Source organism: Elephantulus edwardii, unplaced genomic scaffold (genome assembly GCF_000299155.1).
Source record: "Elephantulus edwardii isolate Elephantulus edwardi_28Jun2011 unplaced genomic scaffold, EleEdw1.0 scaffold00226, whole genome shotgun sequence".
Lineage (NCBI taxonomy): Eukaryota > Metazoa > Chordata > Mammalia > Macroscelidea > Macroscelididae > Elephantulus > Elephantulus edwardii.
In genome coordinates this window covers 977,189-998,109 of record NW_006399976.1, presented here as the reverse complement: position 1 = coordinate 998,109, position 20,921 = coordinate 977,189, and the positions used below count along the sequence as shown (strand labels likewise).

Here is a 20,921-nt window from a genome sequence, read left to right as displayed (position 1 = left end):
GACCCCATCTGTGTCTGAGTAGAAGTGCTTCCTAGGGCTCTTTTGGCTGTACTCTTTATTCAAGCTGGTCACCAGGCCTTTCTTCTGTGGCACCACTGGCTAGGCTTTCATTGCCAACCTTTAGGTTAGCAATCAAACACAAACCACTTAACCAGATGTAGACACCTCCCTTAGCTCCCATCAGCCTCAGGAGGAAGTCTCAAAAAAATCTGCATCATTGCCCACCATTAGCACAAAACCCCCAATCCCCACTTCACCCAGAAGCTGCAAGTTCTTTGAAGCCCAGTCAAATTCTGAAAGTCTCTCTGGTTCTCCCTCCCAATCTCCATCCTGGGAACTATTGCTCTTTTGAACCAATATTCCTCTGTGCACACCTTGAATTGTTGTGGCCTCAGTTTCCCTTTTGTGACAAACAGTCACCTTCTTTTTGTAAGCATCATAGCAGCTTCCTAGGGAAAGAGTGGACAGAAAGGGTATGTCCTTCCCCGGCCCATCACTGACCCTTCCTTAAGGGGAGCAGCAATTTGAGTTCTGGCTACTTAACTCCAGAACTTGACAGGGTCTCAGTTTCCCTTAACCCCCAGCTCAAGTGGGAGAGAGGCATGTTTTCTAGTTCCCTAGGGACCCCGTCCCCACATTCTAGTCAGCCTCCTCCTCAATTCCAATGGACATGACAGGTTCTAATATTAGACAAGACCCCAAGATGTTTTTAAAAAAATAAAATCCACTGTCTAGTCCGTTTTAACTTATGGTGCCCCCATGTGTTAGAGAAGAAAACTGCTTCGTAGGGTTGTAATGGCTGTAAACTTTATATAAAAGGAGGTCAATAGAGACTAAGGTGCAAGGGAACTCTGGTGGCCTAGTGGCAAGAAGCTGTACTGCAGTCCCAGGGGTACACAGTTGAACTGCACCAGATGCTCTGCTGGAGAAGGAGGGGCAATCTCCTCCTGTACCAGTCAGATCCAATTTGATGGTACACACAAAATAATAATAATTTAAAAAATGACTAAGGTGCCAACCCACAGTCTTTTCAATTACTTGCTGTGCATCTGAAAGTTAGACAATGAATAAGGATGATAGAAGAAGAATCAATGCCTTTGACTTGCAGTGTTGGAGAAGAGTATTGAATATCCCATGAGCTGCCAAGAGAACAAACAAGTACGTCTTGAAGAAAGTGCAGCCAGGGTGCTCATTTGAGGTGAGGATGGTGACGCTTTGGGCATGTTGTTAGAAGGGGCCAGTCCTTGGGAAACTACATCATGCTGGGAAAGGCGGAGGGTCAACAGGGGAAGAGACTCACAAAATGAATTGATGCAGTGACTTTGACAATGGACTTGAACATGCCTGAGATGTGAGGATGGCGAAGGATAGGGAATGATTCTTAGGTTATTCATAAGGTCAGTCGACTTGTTGACACATAGCAACAGAAACAATGTTCACTTTAATTAGACCACAGTGAGTTTGGGTTTTGTTTGTTTTCATCTTTATGGAAACAGATTGCCAGGTCTTTCTTTTGCAGCACCACTGGCTTTGTTTGAATGACCAGTCTTTTAATAGTTAAGCACAGACTATTTCATCACCCAGAGACCTCTAAGACTTTGACTTTCTCAAATGCCTTGTTACTCTTACACAAGACCACCCACCCCACACCAAACAGGCCCAAACTCATCAAATCACAGAAAGGTTCTCCAGGGAGTTTATGACCTTGACAGCCACCCTTCCATTGCTTGTCCAAAGACAACTCCTCACAAGGTCTACAGAAGGGTCTCCCCTGGTTGGGGTGGCAGCTGCCGCCTCTCCAAGGCCCTCGCAGTGGCTTCCAACAGGGCCAGCTCTTCTGCCTGTCGGGCCTCCATTAGAGCCACCTGCTGTTCCAACTTCCTCTGCTGCTCCTCCTGCTTCCGGTGAGATCCTCGGAATGCCAGGACCAGGGAGCTGGAGAGGTGAAGGTTGAGCCCAGAAATAACCCCTGCCACAGCCCCAAATGGGGGCTCCCTGGAACTGGTGCTCCAGAACTCCCAATGGGCCTCAAGGAAGGTGTGGAATGAACTGAATGCACTACCCACCTCACAGGGGGGAGGTCCAGAGATAGCCAGGGATGAAGTGGCCAGGCAGGCCGGACAGGGACACATGGGACCTGGACATGTGGCAGGGGGCCAACCTGTGAGCTTTGCATAAATCGCTGTTCAGCTTGGCACTCTGAGTGCGTCTGATTCGAGCCCTCTGAGCCACCTGTTCCAGCTCTTCTCGAACACTCTGCAGCTGCCCTCGAAGGTCCAGGGACCTAGTTCAGGGGTCAGGAGAGGGAGAGGGACTCACAGTCATGACCAATCACTTTCCCTCCCCTCCTCTTACCCAGCTGTCCAAGGTGTTTCCAGATGAACACACCTGTACACTGATCCGCATCCTGCCCTCCCTGAGGACACCCATTTCCCAGCCCAGACCCCAGCACGCACCGGGTTAGTGACAACTCCAGCTCCCGGGCTAGCTCCTCTGGGTCCCTCACTTTGTCCACTTGACCTCCATCAACACCACAAGTGCCATCAGGGCCAGCAGGAGGGCCCTAAGGTGAGCAGAAGGGTGGGACGTGGTGTTGGCTGAGATGTGTACTAAGCCCAGAGATGGTACTTAAGACACTCCAACAAGTGAGGGCCACAGCTCTGCTTATTTCCTCCCTGACAAAGGAAGTAAGAATGGAGAATCTCATCTAAGAACAACCCAGGAGGGCTTCCTTGAGGAGGTGATGTCTGAACTGAGACCTGTAAGAGGTTGATGTAGATTAAAAAGGACAAAGCACGGGCCCAGCATATGCTTGGAGGTGGGAGAGAGATATTCAAAGATCCACACTAAGGAGCCTAGACTCTGAAGTTTCCAGAAAGCTATAGAAGGCTTTAAGCATAGGACAGACAAGATTAGATGGGAAGAGGCAAAAGGGAAGCCTCAGAGAGGAGGCTGGAGCTAACATTTAGACAGAGAATGAGGCACAGGCTGGTAGTAGAGGTGGGAGCATGAGCGGGCCTAGGATGAAGGAAGATGAACAGGTTATTGAATTCAACACCCTCAAAGAAAGTGCAAGTGTGAATCTTGTCACTCAATGATTATATTTGCCTCTCTAACCTGAAATGGAACAAAAGCCCATGGTTCTCCAGGGCCACACAGCCAGTAGGATACTGCTGACCCTCTCAGATCCAGGTGGGCCACTCACCTGCGGCCATTCCTCCTCATCCCCGCTGCTTCCGCCCCTGCTGCTGTCTGCATCGCTGCCCTCCTCCCCATCAAGCTGAGACCTCTCCCACTGCAGCTGCTCCAGGAGCAGCGCGTGGGCCGGGCCCAGGGCTCGAAGGGCGGCCTCCCGAAGCTCCAGGCCCCGCTTCTCCCTGCGCGCCAGCTGTAACCTTAGTGCCAAGTCTGCCAGGGTCTCCTGAGGGGCCAAGGAGAAAAAGGAAGAGTGTGCTTTGAGGGCCGACCTCAAAGGGTAGTATGGTTCAGTGGTAGAATCCTCCCCTTCTACACGGGACAAACGGTTTCCGCCCCTGGTCAGTGCATCGTATGAGCAATCCCCACTAGTCTCTCAGTGGAGATCTGCATGTAGCTATGATGCCGAGCAAATTTTCGTACAGCTTCTAGAGTGTAATAGACTAGGAAGAAAGGCCTGGCGACTGACTTCCAAAACTCAGCCTACAAAACCCCTGAGTCCTTGTACATCGGGTTGTCATGAACCAGGGGCTGAGTTGACAACAGTTACCAACAACAAGGAACTCTATTGGCTTAGTGGCAAGGAATTGTGCTGAGGTGTAAAGTTTTAATCTACCAGCTGCTGCACAGGAGAAAGATGGGCAGTCTCCTCCTGTGAAGTTTACTGCCCCTGAAAACCCACTGGAGGGTCAGTTATTGTTTGATTCCAACTCCACGATACAACAGTAACAACAGTGGACTTAAGCCCCACAGAGATTGTGAGGATGTGTAGAATCAGGTGGGGTTTCCATCAGTCCCTGTGAATAGGATCAACCTGATGGCTGGGCTGCTAACTAAAAGGTGAGGAGTTCGAATTCACCAGCCACCCCTCTGGAGAAAGATGAAGTGGGCTGTTCCCATTAAGATGTATGGCCTCAGACACCGGATGGAGGGTTGTCATGAGGCTGCAATCAATTTGACAGCAGTGGGTTTGGTTTTGGGGGTTGTTCTTTATAATAGCAACAGTTAACCATTAGGGAAATTGAGGCACACACTCTGGCTGGACAGATAAACAGTCTGGCCTTCACTTTGCTTTTGCGAGGTGGGAAATACCATCCCCTAGAAAGACTCAGGTACAACTGAAAGGTTGATGGTTTGGATCCACCCAGCAGTTCTATGAGAGAATGACTCGGCCCCATAAAGGGTACAGACGGCGGGACAGTTGTTCTCTGTCACACTAGGGGTAAAATATTGACTTGACCGCTCCTCACAACAACAATCAAACACCCTTGAAATCCTGATGCAGGGTCAGCCAGGACTTGGCACTGATGAATTTTGAGAATATATATGTGTGATACACGTCTGTGTGTGTGTGTGTGTGTGTGTGTGTGTGTATGTACATGTGTGTACATACACACACACACACACATGCCTAGGTAGTGCCATCATTAAAGCACTAGGATGCTAACTAAAAGGTCAGTAGTTTGAATCCAACAGCTGACAATATGCTTTCCTAGATATTGGAAATTTTCTGGGCAGGCAATTTACTCTGTCCTATAGAGTCTGTATGAGTCAGAATCCGTTCACAGCAGGTTTGCTTTGGGGAAGGCAATTCCGAGAAGGTATGTATCTTAGACAAAGTGGAGTACCATTTCAGTGGAAGCACCTGAGTGTCTTCAACTCCAGAACCTGGAGTCTTTTCACTCAAGGACACCTCCCCCAGATCATGGCCTCATCCTCCATGCCGTTCCCATAGGAAGAGGGGTTTTGAAAGCCATGTTAGAAATCTAAAGAGAAATTAAAACACAGAGAGCAAACTCCTACTCATCCTTCAGAACCCTAGCTCTAATTTTCTTTCCTCCAAAGAAGTCTTCTCCCAGACATAAAACCCTTTTCTTGCTCCTTCGTCCCTTCTAGCCAGGCCCTCTCTGCCTTTACAGGAAGCTTTGTTCTGGCTGGAATGATTGACAGGGTAACCACATCCCATGAGTACCCGTGTGGCCACTAGCTCCTCCTGGATCTGTGTCTTCTCCAGCCGGAGCAGGGCTGGGCCAGGCTGGGTCTCCAGCATGGCCTGCAGCATGGCTTCTGTCCGTGGCACATTGGGTATGGGTGCCAGAGTGGGACCGGGCTCCGGGGGAATCTTCACCAAAGCGCGGTGGTCCTGCAGACACTGGATGAGGCCTTGGAGCTGGGAAGCCACCTCCTGTAGTGTGGGCTTGTCCACACTGCTGCCCTCAGGGCTACAGGAAAGAGAAGAGAGATACGTGTCAACACTGCTGGGTGTAGTTGTATCATGCCTACACCAGCCGTTGTTGGGTACCATCATCCCTCGTTTTACAATGTGTCCTATGACATCTGTGGTGGACCCTCCGACACCAATATGATGCTCATCATACTGTAAACCCCAATAAAATCTATCATCCATCAAAACTACATGGTGGACATCATCATGCAAACTCAATGAACAGCCTCACTAATCAATGTAATATGGGTAATCATTACACTAATCCAATGAGCTTGGTTCAGTTTGTCCCTCCTAGGTATGTATTGTTGTTGTTGTTTGAAATTTTATCTTTATTATTTTGTGTGTATGTGTACTTTCAAATTGGATCTACTGTCAAATTGGATCTGACTGGTACAGGAGGTTGTCCCTCCTTCTCCAGCAGAGCACCTGGTGGATTCGAATGGCGTACCTCTAGGATTGCAGTGCAGCTTCTTGCCACTAGGCCGCCAGAGCTCCCCCCAAAGCATGTATTGTAAATCGTATCCTCTAACTGTGGTGAAGAAGCCCAGGTGGTGTAATAGATTAATTATTGGGCTGCTAACCAAAAGTTCAGCAGTTTGGATCCATTAACTGCTGCATGAGAGAAAGATGTGGCAGCCTGCTTCCTTAATGGTGTACAGCCTTGGAAGTCCTACATGATCCTACAGGGTTACTGTGAGTTGAGAATGACTTAGTGGCGCTGAGTTTAGGCCTGTAGTTCTAACACCATTTGGGAATGTGATGACTTGACTTGTAAAAGCCTAAAGAGTGTACCTGCCACGCGAAAGCTCAGCAGTTTGAACCCATCAGCCGTTTCACTGGAGGAAAGGAGAGCTCATCTGTTTCTATAGATTTACAGCTTAGAAAGCCTATGGGTCAGTTCTAATCCGCCCAATAGGGCCACGATGGGTTGGACCCCTGGGCAGTGGGTTGGTTGTTCATTTTGTCCTTGTTCTGTTAATGGGCAAGGAGAGTGGAGGGGAAGAAATAAAAGCGATTAAATGCAGACTAGCAAGCAGAGGCTCAGGAAGAGTGATGCCAAGTCACATCAAGCTCTCCCAGGACGACAAGGCCCAGGACAAAGACCCTCCTCCATAGCCAATGGAGAAAGCAAGCCTTTCTTTCTCTCGAACTGACGCTCTGAATTTCAACATCTAGCCTCCTAAATTGGTTGTGATCCACACAGTCAAATGCTTTTGTATAGCCAAAAAAACCAAAGACAGACATCCTTCTGGTTCTCTCTACTTTAACCTGAGGTCTATCTGACATCAGTATTGATACTGCTGGTGCCACAACTTCTTCTTAATCTAGCTTGAATTTCTGGCAGTTCTCTGTAGATGTACCACTCCCTAGCTGTTTTTAAATCACTTTCAACAGGATTTTGCTTGTATGTAACCATTGAGCCAAGGGGTCACATACAGTGACCCTACAAACAACAGATCTGAACCCTGTCCTATGCCATACCATCCTCACAATCTCTGACAGCCTCAAGTCCAATGCTCCAGTCACTGTGGCAGTCTATCTGGTTAAGGGTCTTCCTCCGTTTTCTTGACCCTGGACCTTTCCAAGCATAATGTCCTTCTCCAAGGAATAGCATCTATGCCCAAAGTCTGTGAGATGAAGCTTCATCACCTTTGCCTCCAAGGAGCATTCTGGCTGCACCTTCTCCAAGACATAACTATCTGTTCTTTTGACAGTTCATGAGATCCATTCTTCCATCATCCCTTAACCACTGTCCAGCTCTCAGATGCATAACAAGTAATTAAAAAGATCATGGCCTGAATTAGGTGTACTTTAGTCCTCAAACAGAAATAATTGTTCCTCAATAATTTAGAGAGATGCAATCCCAAAGGTGCGCGGTTCATATCCACTAAATGCTCTGCTGGAGAGGCTGTGTCAATCCATCTCATTCAGGCTCTTCCTCTCCTCCTCTGTTCCTCCACCCTTCCAAGCATGAGATGCCTCTCCAAAATCTGGTCCTTCCTGGCAACATGCCCAAAATCTGTCAGATGGAGTGTCAAAACCCTTTCTTCCAAGGAACAATCTGGCTTCACCCTCTCCAGGACAGACCTGTTTGTTCTCTTGGCACTCCATGATATGTTCAATTCTCTTCTACAGAACCACAACTCACAGGCATCAATTCTTCTGCCATCCTTTAGTCACTGTCCAGCTCTCTGATGCGTAGCAAGTAATTGCAAAGACCATGGTCTGGATCAGGTGCACCTTAGTCTCTAGACTTCCTCTAGATCTCTGCTCTTCAGCACTCTGGAGAGGTCCCCGACAGCAAACATTCCCAATGCAACTTGTCTTTTGATTTCCTGACTGCTGGTGCCAAGAGTGTTGATTGTAGATCTGAGCAAGGTGAAATTGTTAATAATCTCTTTTCCATTTATCTTGACATTGCCAACTGGCCCCACAGTGAGAATATTTATTGAGATGCAATCTATAGTGAGGCTACAGTCTTTAAAGGACTAATGTTACTGTCGTTGTTGTTGTTATGTGCCAAGTGATCCTATGTACAACAGCCCTAAACTCTATTGTCTCTGACAATTTACCCCCATTACTCCAATCACTGATCAATCTATCTCATCAAGAATCTTCCTTTCTTGTGCTGTCCCTCTACCCTCCTAAGCATGACATCCCTCTGCAAGGACTGGTCTCTCCTTGAAACATGGCCAAAGTATGTCAGATGAAGCTTCAGAATCCTTGCCTCCAAGGAGCAGCCTGGTCTCACCCTCTCTGGGACGAACCTGTTTGTTCTCCTAGCAATCCATAGTATATTCAATATTCTTCTCCAGCACCACAGCTCAAAGACATCTGTTCTTCTATCATTTCTAGTCATTGACCAGCTTTCTAACGCGTAGCAAGTAATTGCAAAGACTTTGGCTTAGATCAGGTGCACCTTAGTCTCCACATTAACATCCTTGCTCTTTAGTACTTTGGAGAGGTTCCTAACAGCAGACTTTTCTAATGCAATTCATCTTTTAATTTCCTGGCTGCTAGTAGCAAAAGTGTTGATTATTAAGCCAAGCAAATTAAAGCTGTTAACAATAGATTACACAAACTCCAAGTTTCATGACCCTGAGATCAGAAGAACTAGAAGATGCCCAGCTACCATCACCAAGAGATCCTGTATAGAGGGGGAGAAAATCTGGAACAAAATAAAAAACACTAGAAAAGATCTGTAGCTCAACTTTCAGTTAAATATAAGCAAGCCTAAAAAATACATAATAACATTAGGGAGGCACTCACCCCTTAAAATAACCAACCACATAAAGTCGAAGAGCAGCCTTTCTCCAAGCTTCAAACCTGAAGGCAGTAATGGATAGACAAGAAGGATAAATGGAAATCAGAAGTACAGGGGGAAAGTGGGGAAAGTGAAATTACATTGTGGGCATTGTAATTAATGTGATAAAACAAAATGTGCATGAATGGGTGAATGAAAAACCAGCCTGCTTTATAAACTTTCACTCAGTCACAATGTTATTGTTGTTGTTAACTGCCGTTGAGTCAGAGGAGACTCATAGCAACCCTATGAATGAAAGTCCTTGACACTTGTGTGGGTGACTTTCATCCTTTCTCCAGGTTCATAGGGTTTCCGGAGGCAAGCTATTTACAGAAGTGGATGCCACTCCTGCTTCCAAGCTTGTTTCAACCGGGGTGCTCCACCAAACACTGTCCACCATGGGCAACCGTTATTGCATTTGACACATCAGTGTCACGGTGTTCAGCTTCACAGCAACCACAAGTTACTTCTGTACAGCAAGTGGATATGCCAGGGCTATACGACCTAAAGAATGTTTGAACAAAAACAGGCCTGAGGGCCACGGATTAGAGTCACCCACCTTTGGCTTGCTAGCATTGCTTTTGGTCCACTAGGCCAAACGGTCTCTCTCTGTGTTGTTAAGTGGCGTCGAGTCATAGGCAACTCATAGCGACCCTATGAACGAAAGTCCTCGACACTTGCGTGCGTGACTTTCATCCTTTCTCCAGGTTCATAGGGCTTCTGGAAGCAAGCTATTTACAGAAGTGGATGCCATTCCTGCTTCCAAGCTTGTTTCAACTGGGGAGCGCCACCAAACACTGTCCTCTCAGTCACAATAAAAAATAAAAATATTTAAAACTCAAAACAATGTAATAGGCACCATCACAACCACCTGATAGACACCATCATGCGTGCCTTAGAGTGGACACCATCACACCGCCCCAGCTGCAACTGTACCTTGCTCCTTGGCTCTTTGGAAACACAGCTTGAGAGATTGTCTTTTCTCCCCAAGCCCAAAGGCATCACCTTTGCCCTAGTTTTCTCTCCTAGAAGATTTGTTATTTTATCCAGGCCAGTTGACATTTCCTGGGCAAGGTATAAACAATTTTGTTTGCTATTATTTTTGTCTGGTCCTGGGTACTGTTTGCTCTGTGAGTGATTTGCACCTTGGAGGGATTGGCCAATAGACTGTGTAAACAAAGTGTATGTAGCCTTTTATGCAAATGAAGTATCTGTGGCTTACTGCAAGGGGATTGGTCAGTGTCTGGCCCTGGTGGGAGGATCACACTTTGAAATTAACAAGGAGTTTGTGTGCATAAGGAGAAAACTGCAGAGTCCTTTCAAACAAGACAGCAAAACGAAAAGGGTAGTGGGGAGGGGAGACAAGAAAAAGTAGAGGAAAGGAAAAGAAAAGAGAGAGAAATACAGAGAGAGTGAGCCAGAACAAGGAAATCTTCCAAAGAAGCTTTAACCCACAGGCCAAAGATAGTAACACTAAAGAGAGCAAGAGACCCAGAAGAAGCTCAGTAACAAGTAAGGCCTGCACGCCCAAAGGAAGCTGAGAGAGCTGTCCAGGGCTGCAGAAGGGACACTTTTCCTATGAAAATCCTGATCTTGAATTGTTAGCCTGCTGAATCCAAGTCAGTACCCTGTTACTTTCCTTAATAAACCACTTAACTCTCAGTGTAGGGAGCTCTGGTTGCCTAGTGAGTAAGAAGGTGGGCTGCCAACCCAAAGGCAAGAGGTTTGAATCTGCAAGCTGCTCCTCTGGAGAAACGTAGACAATCTCTTCCCGTGTGATTTACAATCTCTGAAAACTTACCAGACCATCAGCTCTGAGTCCATTCCAATTCGACGGGAATGAGTGGAGCTACGTTCACTCTATGTGCGGTTTGGGAGTTCGGCATGCCAATTGCAATGAATTATTCTTATTCTTTTATTTTATCTTATTTAATAATTTTAATGAACATTTACAGAGAATTTGTATTTCCATTCATTCATTGCTGCACTTCTCTTCCCGCCCAGCCCTCTCCCTCCGCCCCCCAGTTCGCTCCTCTCTTTCAAAAGTAAAAGAAAAAAAATGTAAAAGAAAGACTCACTCCCTGGTACACAATCCCCCCCGCACCCCTCCCACCACCCCAAGTACATTCCACTGTGCAACCTTAATTGTGGATTATTCTTATTCTTATTCTTATTCTTATGTGTGTGTAACATCAAATCTATTTGACTTGTACAGGAGGAAATTGCCCTTCCTTCTCCAGTAGAGTTTCTACTGGATTACAACCATGTACCTTTGGTATTGCAGTACAGCTTCTTGCCACTCGGCCACCAGAGCTCCCCTTGCAATTGATTCTTAAACCCAGAAGCAAAGTAGAGAGAGAGTGCTGTGGGAGGGCTGCCTGCTGTCAGAATTGGTGTAAAGGTCTGTCTCACCTCGACCTGATAGACATCAGACTCGCTGATGCTGACCTGGATGGCTTTACCTGCCCTGAAGTTAGACAGGTTCTGATCCCACTTCACCTTCCCCACCAATGAGCACTATCACCCAGGATGCCAACACCAATACCTATCATCAAGCCAGCCTCATTAAGCACCTTTCTGCCAAAGCTCCATGCCAACCTTGTTGAGCAACAGGCCAGCCTCAGTGATTGCTGGATGTTACTCTGCCAAATCTCCATTTGGTATGATAATACCCTCCCACTCCAATCGTCGTCAGCCCAGTTCCTGGTGCCCTGGGGTACCTTGGCAGGTTCTCTCGTGGTTTTCCTCCCTGTATGGCAGCTTCCTCTTGTGCCAACACTCTCCATGCTTCCTTCTCAGCTGCCCACAGGTCACCCATGGAGGTTCCGTCCTCTGTTCCCAGCGCGGCCTTCCGCAGAGCAAGCAGGGCCCCATACGCCTCCTCACAATGCTCACTGCAGGACATTGGACCTAAATGCTCCAGGGTGCTCAGATCTCCCAGTCTCTTTCCAAAGGGCCAACTCCTACTCACCCCTCAAAACCCCAGCTCTAATATTTTGCCACCGGGAAACCTGCTCCCATCTTGCTATGTGAGTTTGAATTCCTGCTTGCTCCTGGGGACCCTTCACGTTTCCCCCTGCTTTCATCCCAGGGAGAGCTCAGACTTCTTCAGCACCCATGAACTAGGACTGCCTTAAATCAAGTCCCCCCTGGTATCTATCTCTGGGTGAGGCCGTGGCCCGGTGCCCAGCTCCTCCCCTGCTAGTGGCATCAGCGGTGGGCACACTGACCTGTACTGCAAGGCCAGATGCAGGGCTGTGGCCTCGGCCTCTCGCCGGCTCAGCTGCATAGTGAGACCTTCACACTGGCCCTTGTATCCCTGGAGCACGGCCGACAGCAGACGGTTGAAACATTTGAGTTTCTCGATGTTTCTGCCTCCAGAGGTGGGGCAGTAGAAAAGTTAGAGAACTCTGAGGTCAGTCAGGACCCCATTGCTAGCTCCTCCTTACCCCTTGGGAAGCTCTGATGACCTAGTTGCACCACTCACTGTGGAAAGTGGTGTGGCGCTTTCTCAAAAAGTTGCAAATAGAGATACCATTTGACCCAGCAATTCCACTACTAAGAATATACCTCAAAGAGACCATAACTGACATCCAAGCAGATATATGCACATCCATGCTTACCACGGCTTTGTTCACAATAGCAAGGAGTTAGAAACAACCTAAGTGCCCATCACCAAATGAATGGATAGAGAAGCTGTGGTATATTCACACAATGGACTACTACGCTGCATTGAAAAACAAGGAACTCATGCAATATTATTCAAAATGGGTGACCCTGGAGGACATTATGCTGAGTGAAATATCTCAGTCACAAAAAGACAAATACTGCATGGTGCCACTGTTGTAGAATGGGACTGACCTCGGGGTTGGGGTAAGACTGAGAAAAACTGGATAAATTATGTATAGTGCATTGAAACAGATGAGAGAGAGAACAGTTTAAAAGCAATATATGATAGAGTATTAGGGTTATCACAAGAGTCCAGAATGAAGGTTGTATAGTGGAGTGTACTTGGGGCAGGGGAAAGGGGTGGTGGGGGGATTATACACTAATGAAGGAATTTTTCTTTTACTTTCAAAGAGAAGAGAAAACTGGAGGGGAGGGGTGGGCAGGGAGAAAAGTGCAACAATAAATGAATGTAAATCCAAAATCTCTGTAAATGTTCATTAAAATGAATAAGATAAAATTTAAAAAATTTTTAAGAAAAGTTGCACCACTAACTTAAAGGAAGATGGTTTGAATCCACCAGCTGCACTGAGGGAGAAAGATGGGCAATCTCCTCCCATGCAATTTACAGCCTCTGAAAACTTGCTGGAGGGTCAGCTATGAGTTAGGTCTGACTCAATGCCACTTATCAACAACAATAACCTTTCCCTTCCTCCAACTGCAGACCCCGGGATTCATACCCAGCTTGGGGAGGCACTAGGGCCCTTAACTAGCTCAGCATTTGTGACTCTTACCTCTGGAGCTGCACAGTCTGGGCTTCCATGAGGTGCATCTCAGGAACCAGGGGCTGAATAGGGAGAGGTCCAAGGATCTGGGTGCTGGAATCACTCCTGAGGTGCCGGAGTAGGGGATGAGCCAGGGGAAAGGGATTCTGCCAGGAAGAGGAGATTCCATGAACCCCAAGGGTCACTGAAGGCCAAGGTCATGACTTTAGGTCTTTGCAATCCCAGAATCTATTGGATACCAAGATCAAGATTTGAATCTCATGTCCTTAAATGGCCTTTTCTTAGTTTGTTTGGGTTTTCATAAGCTTTTTATTAGACTTTGAGTGAGAAGGTTTTTGTTGTTTTTTTGTTTGTTTTTTTGAGTGAGGTTTTATGACATTAAATACAGTCCCTATAGCATGACAGCACTCTTCCCACTTCCTCCCTGTCATTCTCATTTCCATTCATCTCTTTGCCCTATCCCTTCCGACCTTCAGATCTCTCTCCCTGGATAAATAGTGTCCTTTTGCAAATAGGCCCTTGATTTCCACACCAACCTGAGTCCCCCATGTCTCCCCTTCTGCTCCAGGACTGCTGGAACCACTGCCTGAGCTGCCTGTTTGGCTGTGGGAGGGAGGTGGGCAGGGCTGGAGTCTCAGCAGTGAATCCTGCAGCTCCTGGACCTGGAACAGGGAGAGGGAACATCAGGCTGTGGGGGGGGCGGGGCTCGACCCACCCACCATACCTTCTCAGAGCCTGTTCCTGGGAGGCAGTGAAAAGAACCTCAGCGAGAAATCACAAGCTCCAGAAAAATCACCCACCACCCCTCACAACGAGACCTTGGAAAAGCTCTGAGCTACTCAGGACTTATTTTTCCCAGCCAGAAAATGGGTCCACATCCTTGCTCTGGGTTCCTGAAGCCCTGTGGTCTGGTAGTCCTGCCGGAAGACAGTAGGGGGACTCCCTTCCCGGAGTGTAATCCAGTCACATGGAATCCTTCCATTCTAACCACATGCAAAAATCCCCAAATATCTCCCTCTTGCCCTGAACTTTTTTTTAGAAAAAGAGGTGGCCTGCATGGGGTGGTCGGTGGGCTAGATCAGGGTGTGTGTGGGCTGTGTGGAGTCTACAATGATGGGGGGGGCTTGGAGGGAAAGGGCTGAGCTTGTTGGCCAGGTTCAACGGTGCTTCAGGTTTGTTGTTGAACACTCTTGATGAAAGAGTCGTGGCAGGTCTGAGCAAGGCCACCAATAAGATGAAGAAATTCTTGGAAATCTTGCTGCCCGTCAGAGTTGAGGTTCGGTTTCTTCATCATGTGGTCAAGGACACGGAGGTCCCCCTGATTCTTTGTGAAGGCAGCCAGTTCTGTATTCATGAAGTTCAGGAATTCCCTTTTGGAGAGAGTAATGTTGTGACCATCCTCTCCAGCGTACTTCTGGAACACAGCAATCAGGGACTCAATGCACCGCTCGGTCAGTCTCCGTGGGGCTCCTGACTTTTGCCATGTCGCAGAGACCACAGCGCAGTTGCTGTGGCTTGGAGCTGGCTGCGGGGAGCTGCGGCCTCTTGCCCTGAACTCCAACAGTGCTGGATTCAGACATCTGCTTGCAACTATTCAGAACTATTCTTTAACTATTCAGGGTCCACACAAATCTCCTCAGACTTTTCCAGAAGGTAAATTCCTGTCCATCCCCCATCAAAGTTGTGGAGTTTCTATCTCTTTTCACCAAGAAGCCTGCCTCAGCCCGACTCTCCTCCAGCCTGTTCATCTCTGTCATTCAACCCCTATCATCCCAAACTCTGGAGTTACCCTCACCTCCTCTCTGGAGTTACCCTCACCTCATTTCTAGTGTTCACACCCACTCCTATTGGCTGTCAACATCATCTTGAATATTCCTACCATTCACCACCTTTACAACCTCCCTCACTGTTCACTTGGATCAGAGCACGCACCTTTTCTGTGGCTTCCTGACTCCTGCCTTTGCCCCCCTCCACACTCTGTTCCCCCTTAGCAGCCAGCAGGTACTGACACCTGAGTCATAATATGCCTCCTCTTCTCAGAACCCTCCACGGCTCTCACCTCACTCAGAACAAATGCAAACGTCTCATAAGGCCCCTTCCCAGCCCCTCGGCAACTTCTGCCTGGCCCCCACCCCACCATTCGCCCCTCTCCTTGCTTACGCTTTCTGGCTGCAAAGCCTCCTTGCTGTTTCTCGAGCAAGCCTAGCACACATCTGCCTCAGGGACTTTGCACATGCTGTTCCCTCTGCCTGGAACACTCTTCCCCTAGCTCCTTGCAAGGGTCCTCCCTCCTCTCCTCTTGGTCCTTATTCAAGTGTCATCTCTTCTGTGATGTCTTCCTTGCAAGGAAATTTTTGTTGTTGTTGTTATTGGACTCAGTAATCCCCGGCGCCCACTCAATGTTCCAGAAAGGTGTATGGAATGAACAAACGTTGCCTGCGCAGGGCCTGCCGGCCTGCCTGCCTGCCTGCCTGCCTGCCTGCCTGCCTGCCTCAGACGGGACTAACCACTCACCTCTCTCTGTAGCATCTCTTTCTCTGCCCGGACAGCCTGGAGAGAGGCCTGCATGCGGGCCAGCTCATCCTCACGGCTGCCCAGGGCCAGCTGCAGCCAGGCGTTCCTCTCGGTCAGGCGGGCTGCCTCCCGCTGGCAGGACCCTGTCCCCTCTTGCCCATCAAGGGCCCCTGCTGCCCCCTCGCCTCTGCTCTCTGCCTCTCCTGGCTCAGAGCAGCTGGGGGGTGGCTGGCGCCAGGCAGCAACCGCTGCTTCCAGGGAGCTCAGAGTGTGCTGGAGCATCTGGAACACATCAGGGGGCTCAGGTCTTGGGGGGACGGTCTCTCCATTCTCTGGGGCTTCTTCGGGAGCCTGATGGACTTCCTCTGAAGGCCTTTGGGAACCCTTAAGGGGTGGAGACTGTCTCATACTGTTGTCTTCATCAAGTTCCTTGTCTGCCCTGCAGCCAGACATCAAGACAGGAAGTTGAGCCAATGGACACCTGAAAGGGGATCCCGGGGACTTAAACTTCAGGGTCTCTGGGTGGTATGAGCAGGACAGGGAGCCGCCAAGAGCTGTTTGCTCTGGAGCTGGTGGCCCAGTGGAAGCTGTGGGGTGGACTGAGGAGGGACTGGGTGGATGAGGACAGGGCTGGCCTGGGGCTGGGGCAACTGAGTGGTGACTCTTTGAAGAAGACAATGTCAGCCTTTGCAAGGGAAAAACAGGCATTTTAGCAGAAGGCATGGCCCAGTCAACGACCTGGAGCTGAGAAACAGAAGATTCTGGAAAAGAAAGGAGCTGTCAGCATCATGCTGGCCTTTAAAAAGTCGGGCTGAGGAGAGCAATAGGGAGTCATGATGGGTATGTGAGGAGGGAAGGGACACAGGCCAGATGACGGGTGAGAAAAAGAATCCGTGGCTGATGTGGAAAGCAGGGCCCAAGTGGTCCCTACCTGTTCCCCGTGTCCTGACCAGCAGCCTCCATCGATGGCCAGGGCAGGCCCGACTTGTCATAGCTCTCCTGAGGTGGTGCAGGGCCTGCCTCTGGGTTCCCAGCTGCCACTTCTACCTCTTCTGAACTCTCAACCACTGGGTCCAACTCTACCTGAAAATTACCCACTCAGGTCCCTGCTCTGAGCCAGGCAGGGCTGGGTCCTGAGGTCCTGAGGGGTGGGCGCAGGGAGAGGGGGGATACTCACAGGTGGAGGGTGTCTCCCTCGCCGACTCCGGGGCCGCATCATCCGGGCATTCATTGTTGTCTGGAAATCAGTGCTCTTTGGAGCCTTCTTCTCCACAACCTAAACACACAGCCTGGCCTCAGCTCTGCTTTGCTATCCTGAGCAGAGAGGCCACAATTTTCCCTCCTGTGAAATGTGGCTGCAATTTCTCCTCTGGAAGAGCTCTTGGCTTATCAGTGTTGGTTCTGTATCTTTAAATACCTCTCTTGATGAGCGTCTCACTACTTCACAATGAACTCTCCCTTCTCCTCTGCCTCCTTCATTTTTCGCCACATCTGTGTTCTCCTCCTTCCTCCCCACCCCACCCTATCCCTGTTTCTGGAGCTGAGACCCAAAACCCCTACTCCTCCTCCTCAAAGATCTCCTGAACCAGACATGTCAACCACGCACATGGCCCTATTACTACCCTCTACCTTTCTGGTCCTCTGGTGGCACCTTGATCAGAAAAGCTCAAGTTCCTGAACATTCTCAGGGTCACTGCTTGCTTAGATCTGGGCTGACCAAGCTGGGCTGGGAGAAGCTGGGAAACAGGAAGCCCACTCCCCCGGTCATGTGACCTGTTATTGTACCATTTCCTCCTTGAGGACAGAGGTTTTTCTCCAGCCCTAACATGGGGCACAGGTCCAGCAGCCCCTCCTGTATCAGCATCTACCCCCAGGGCTCCTCCACCTCTGAAACTTGGATTTGGTTTCCTGGGCCTCAGAACGTTGTCCTGGGTGGACTCTTTTAGTCTGGTTCCCATGTGAGCGCCTCTCCTCTGCACGTTCCCGAGTGTCCGATGCCTCTATTCCCTTCTCCACTTCACTGTCCCTCTATGGGCAAAGATCTCACTGTCCCTCTCCTGCTCACATACCTTCTATGACTCCCCAGTGCCCTTGCAAGAACATCTAAGCTCTTCAAGGCCTAAAATAGTACATCTTCTGTCTAGATCCAGGTATATTCTGTCTATTAGCCACATAGCATCTTCTATGGCTATAAGGAGGGAGCCCTGGAGCCCTGGCTGCCACTGCCTCATCCAGCCTAGTTTCTGGGCCTTTCCATTCCTGCTCTAAGGGACCCCCCGCTGCTGCCACTACCTGTGGAAGAACTGAAGAACAAATCCAAGCCTCAAGTTACAATACTTGATGCTATGGATGCTATAGGCAAAACCTTAAATGATGCAGGAAGCATCATAAGATGATGAAAGGAATACACAGAGTCACTGTACCAAAAAGGTTTGGCTGATAAAGAAGCATTTCGGAAAGTAGCATGTGCTCAAGAACCAATGGTGATAAAGGAAGAAGTTCAAACAGCACTAAAGGCATTGGCAAATAAGAACCCAGGAAATGATGAGATACCACGTGACATATTCCAACACACAGATGCAACCCTGGCATGCTCACCTGGCTGAGCCAAGAAATCTGTAAGACAGCCACTGGCCAATTTTCTGGAAAAGATTCATATTTCTTCCTAGTCCCCCAGAAGGTAATTCAATGGAATGTGGAAATTATTGAACAATAGCTTTAATAACACATGCAAGCAAAATCTTACTGAACATTATAAAAAAAACAGCCAGAAAGATATATCTACAGGGAATTGCCAGAAATTCAAACTGAATTTTGAAGAGGCTTTGGAACTTAGAAGAGTAATGATATCATTGCATGTCAGATAGATCTTGGCTGAAAGCAGAGAATACCAGAAGGATATCTGTGCTTTATTGACTGTGTAAAGGCATTTACCTGTGTGGATCGTAACAAATTATGGCTAATATGGAGAAGGATAGGAATCCCAGAACACTTAATTATGCTCATGCAAAACCTATATCTAAGAAAGCTCTGGTGGCCTAGTGGCAAGAAGCTATGCTGCAGTCCCAAAGGCGCGCAGTTCGAATCCACCAGATGCTCCCCTGGAGAAGGAGGGTCAATCTCTTCCTGTATCGGTTGGATCTGACATGATGGTACACAACAAGGAAAAAAAACCCAACAACTCCACACCTATACCTAGATGAAGAAATTGTTGTAAGAACAGAGCAAGGGAACAGTGCATTGTTTAAAATCAAGAAAAGTGCATGTCTGGATTGTGTCCTTTCTTCATTTCTATTCTGTGTGCTGAACAAATCATTAGAGAAGCTGCTAGACTCTGTGAAGAAGAATATAGCAGCAGGATTAGAGAAAGATTCATCAACAACCTGTGTTATGTAGATGATACAGCCTTGCTCACCGACAGTGAGGAGGACTTGAAGCATTTGCTGCAGAAGATCAAGGACGACAGTCTTCAATGTGGATTAGTTCTCAATATCAAGAACACAAAAATCCTCACTATGAGGTCAATAGCCAAGATCATGAGAGATGAATATTGAAGTTGTGAACAACTTCATGTTACTTGGATCTACAACAAACACCGTTGGTATCAGCAGTCAAGATATTAAGAGATGTAGTGTATTGGGAAAATCTACTGTCAGGAATCGCTCCAGAAAACTGAAGAGTAATGATACCAGTTTAAAGATTACGGTGTGTCTTATCCAAGCCATGGTCTTCTCAGTTGTTTGCCTCCGAAAGTAGGACAATGACTAAGTATGACAGAAGAGTCAATGCCTTTGAGTTGTGTTGGAGAAGAATGCTGTTTATTCCATATACTGCCAAAAGAACAAACAAATTTATCTTTAAGGCAATGTACCCAGGTGCTCCTCAGAGCAAGACAGGTGAAACTTCAGCTCACATAGTTTGGCCATGTTTTCAGGAGAGACCAGACCTTGGGAAAAGCCACAATGCTAACGAAAGTAGAGAGTCAATGAAAGAAAGGAAGACCCTCGAGGAGATGGGTCCAAACAGTGCCTGCGACAATGAGCTATGGTGTATGGAGTCTGGTGGAGGGCAAAATTCTGATCTGTTGCTCATAGGTAGTCAACTCGAGGGGACTTAACAAGAGTATAAACAGATGAAAGTTCTCAGCTCTCTCATGGCCCAGGGCCTTGGCATTGCTCTAATCTCTAAAATATCTTCCCTTCTGCATTTGGTTGAATTTATCACTGTTGGTGATCAGACCTTGGGAGACTGGATCTTCCTGCCTCTTGACTTCCAATCAAAAATCAAGGCTTGTGAGTAGAACAGAAGCAGTTCTCTAAGTAGAGGTGCTGAGGAGATCCAGTGCCTCCCTGTCCACCTCTTGTCCAGCCTTATTAACCAGTTAGAGGTTCCACAACCACTCCAGGACCTTTCCAGGTCTCCCGGCTTTTGCTTAGGCTGTTCCTTCTGGTTGGAACACCCTCAATTTAGACGGCACCCCAGGCTATGTCACTGAATTAGAATCTGGCAGATGTGAAGAGGTGTAAGGAGGTAGAAAGCAGAATGGTTGATGTTTTCACTTGCTAGCAGAAAGGTTGTTGGTTCGAATACCCCAGGCATTCAGGAGGAGAAAGGTACCTAACCCTAACCCTGCATCCATAAAGACTGAATGCCCTGGAAACCCTATGGAGCTGTTTTATTCCTACCTTTAGGATTGCTGTAAGTAAAAATTAACATTGTGGCAAATTTGGGGTTTTGTTAGATGAGCTTAGAGGTCCCTGGTGGTATAATAATATGTTCACCTACTCATCAAAAGATTGAAGGTTTGAGTCCAGTCAAGAGGGCCTCAGAAGAAAGGCCTGGCAAACTGCTTCTGGAAAATGAGCTATTGAAAACTCTGTGGACACACATCTACTCTGAAAAGCATGAGCTCACCATGTGTAGGAGCTGACTCAGTTGCAACTGGCTTGGGGCAGCTTGAGTGTTCCTTTTACAAATAAGACAGAGGATGAAGCACCACTGACCATCCACTTCTGAAATAATGGGACCTTAGCAAAAACCCATGAATAGCAACAGAACATTGTCTGATACAGTGAGGGAAGAGGAGGTCCCTGGGCTGGAAACACTCAAAATACTACTGCAGAAAAGCTCCTCCTTAAAGTCGATGGAAGGAGTACACAGAGTCACTGTATCAGAAGGCACTGGCTGACACAGAAGAATTTCATGAAATAACATATGAGCAAGAGCCTGT

At 47.9% G+C, this 20,921-nt stretch overlaps 1 protein-coding gene across 1 annotated transcript; it reads right to left on the bottom strand.

Moving 5' to 3' along the window:
- Nucleotides 1-1,754: 1,754 nt before the first annotated feature.
- USHBP1 (Usher syndrome 1C binding protein 1) lies at nt 1,755-16,922 on the bottom strand. The gene is made up of 12 exons (XM_006898319.1): nt 16,869-16,922; nt 16,623-16,774; nt 15,692-16,130; nt 13,714-13,839; nt 13,187-13,323; nt 11,957-12,097; nt 11,447-11,620; nt 5,168-5,417; nt 3,206-3,421; nt 2,457-2,563; nt 2,162-2,284; nt 1,755-1,935 (listed from the first exon to the last, which is right to left on the bottom strand). The coding sequence occupies exons 1-12, from the start codon at nt 16,920-16,922 to the stop codon at nt 1,755-1,757; spliced, it is 2,100 nt and encodes a 699-aa protein (XP_006898381.1).
- Nucleotides 16,923-20,921: the final 3,999 nt, after the last annotated feature.

What these genes read in the sequence shown, in the direction of transcription:
- USHBP1 (XM_006898319.1), bottom strand. Translation starts at nt 16,922, where the DNA reads ATGAATGCCCGGATGATGCGGCCCCGGAGTCGGCGAGGGAGACACCCT. An exon ending in AGGAGCTAGTGGCCACACGG is followed by an intron (nt 3,422 to 5,167) that starts GTACTCATGGGA and finishes TTGGCCCCTCAG; the next exon opens with GAGACCCTGGCAGACTTGGC. An exon ending in ATGAGGAGGAATGGCCGCAG is followed by an intron (nt 2,564 to 3,205) that starts GTGAGTGGCCCA and finishes TGCTCACCTTAG; the next exon opens with GGCCCTCCTGCTGGCCCTGA.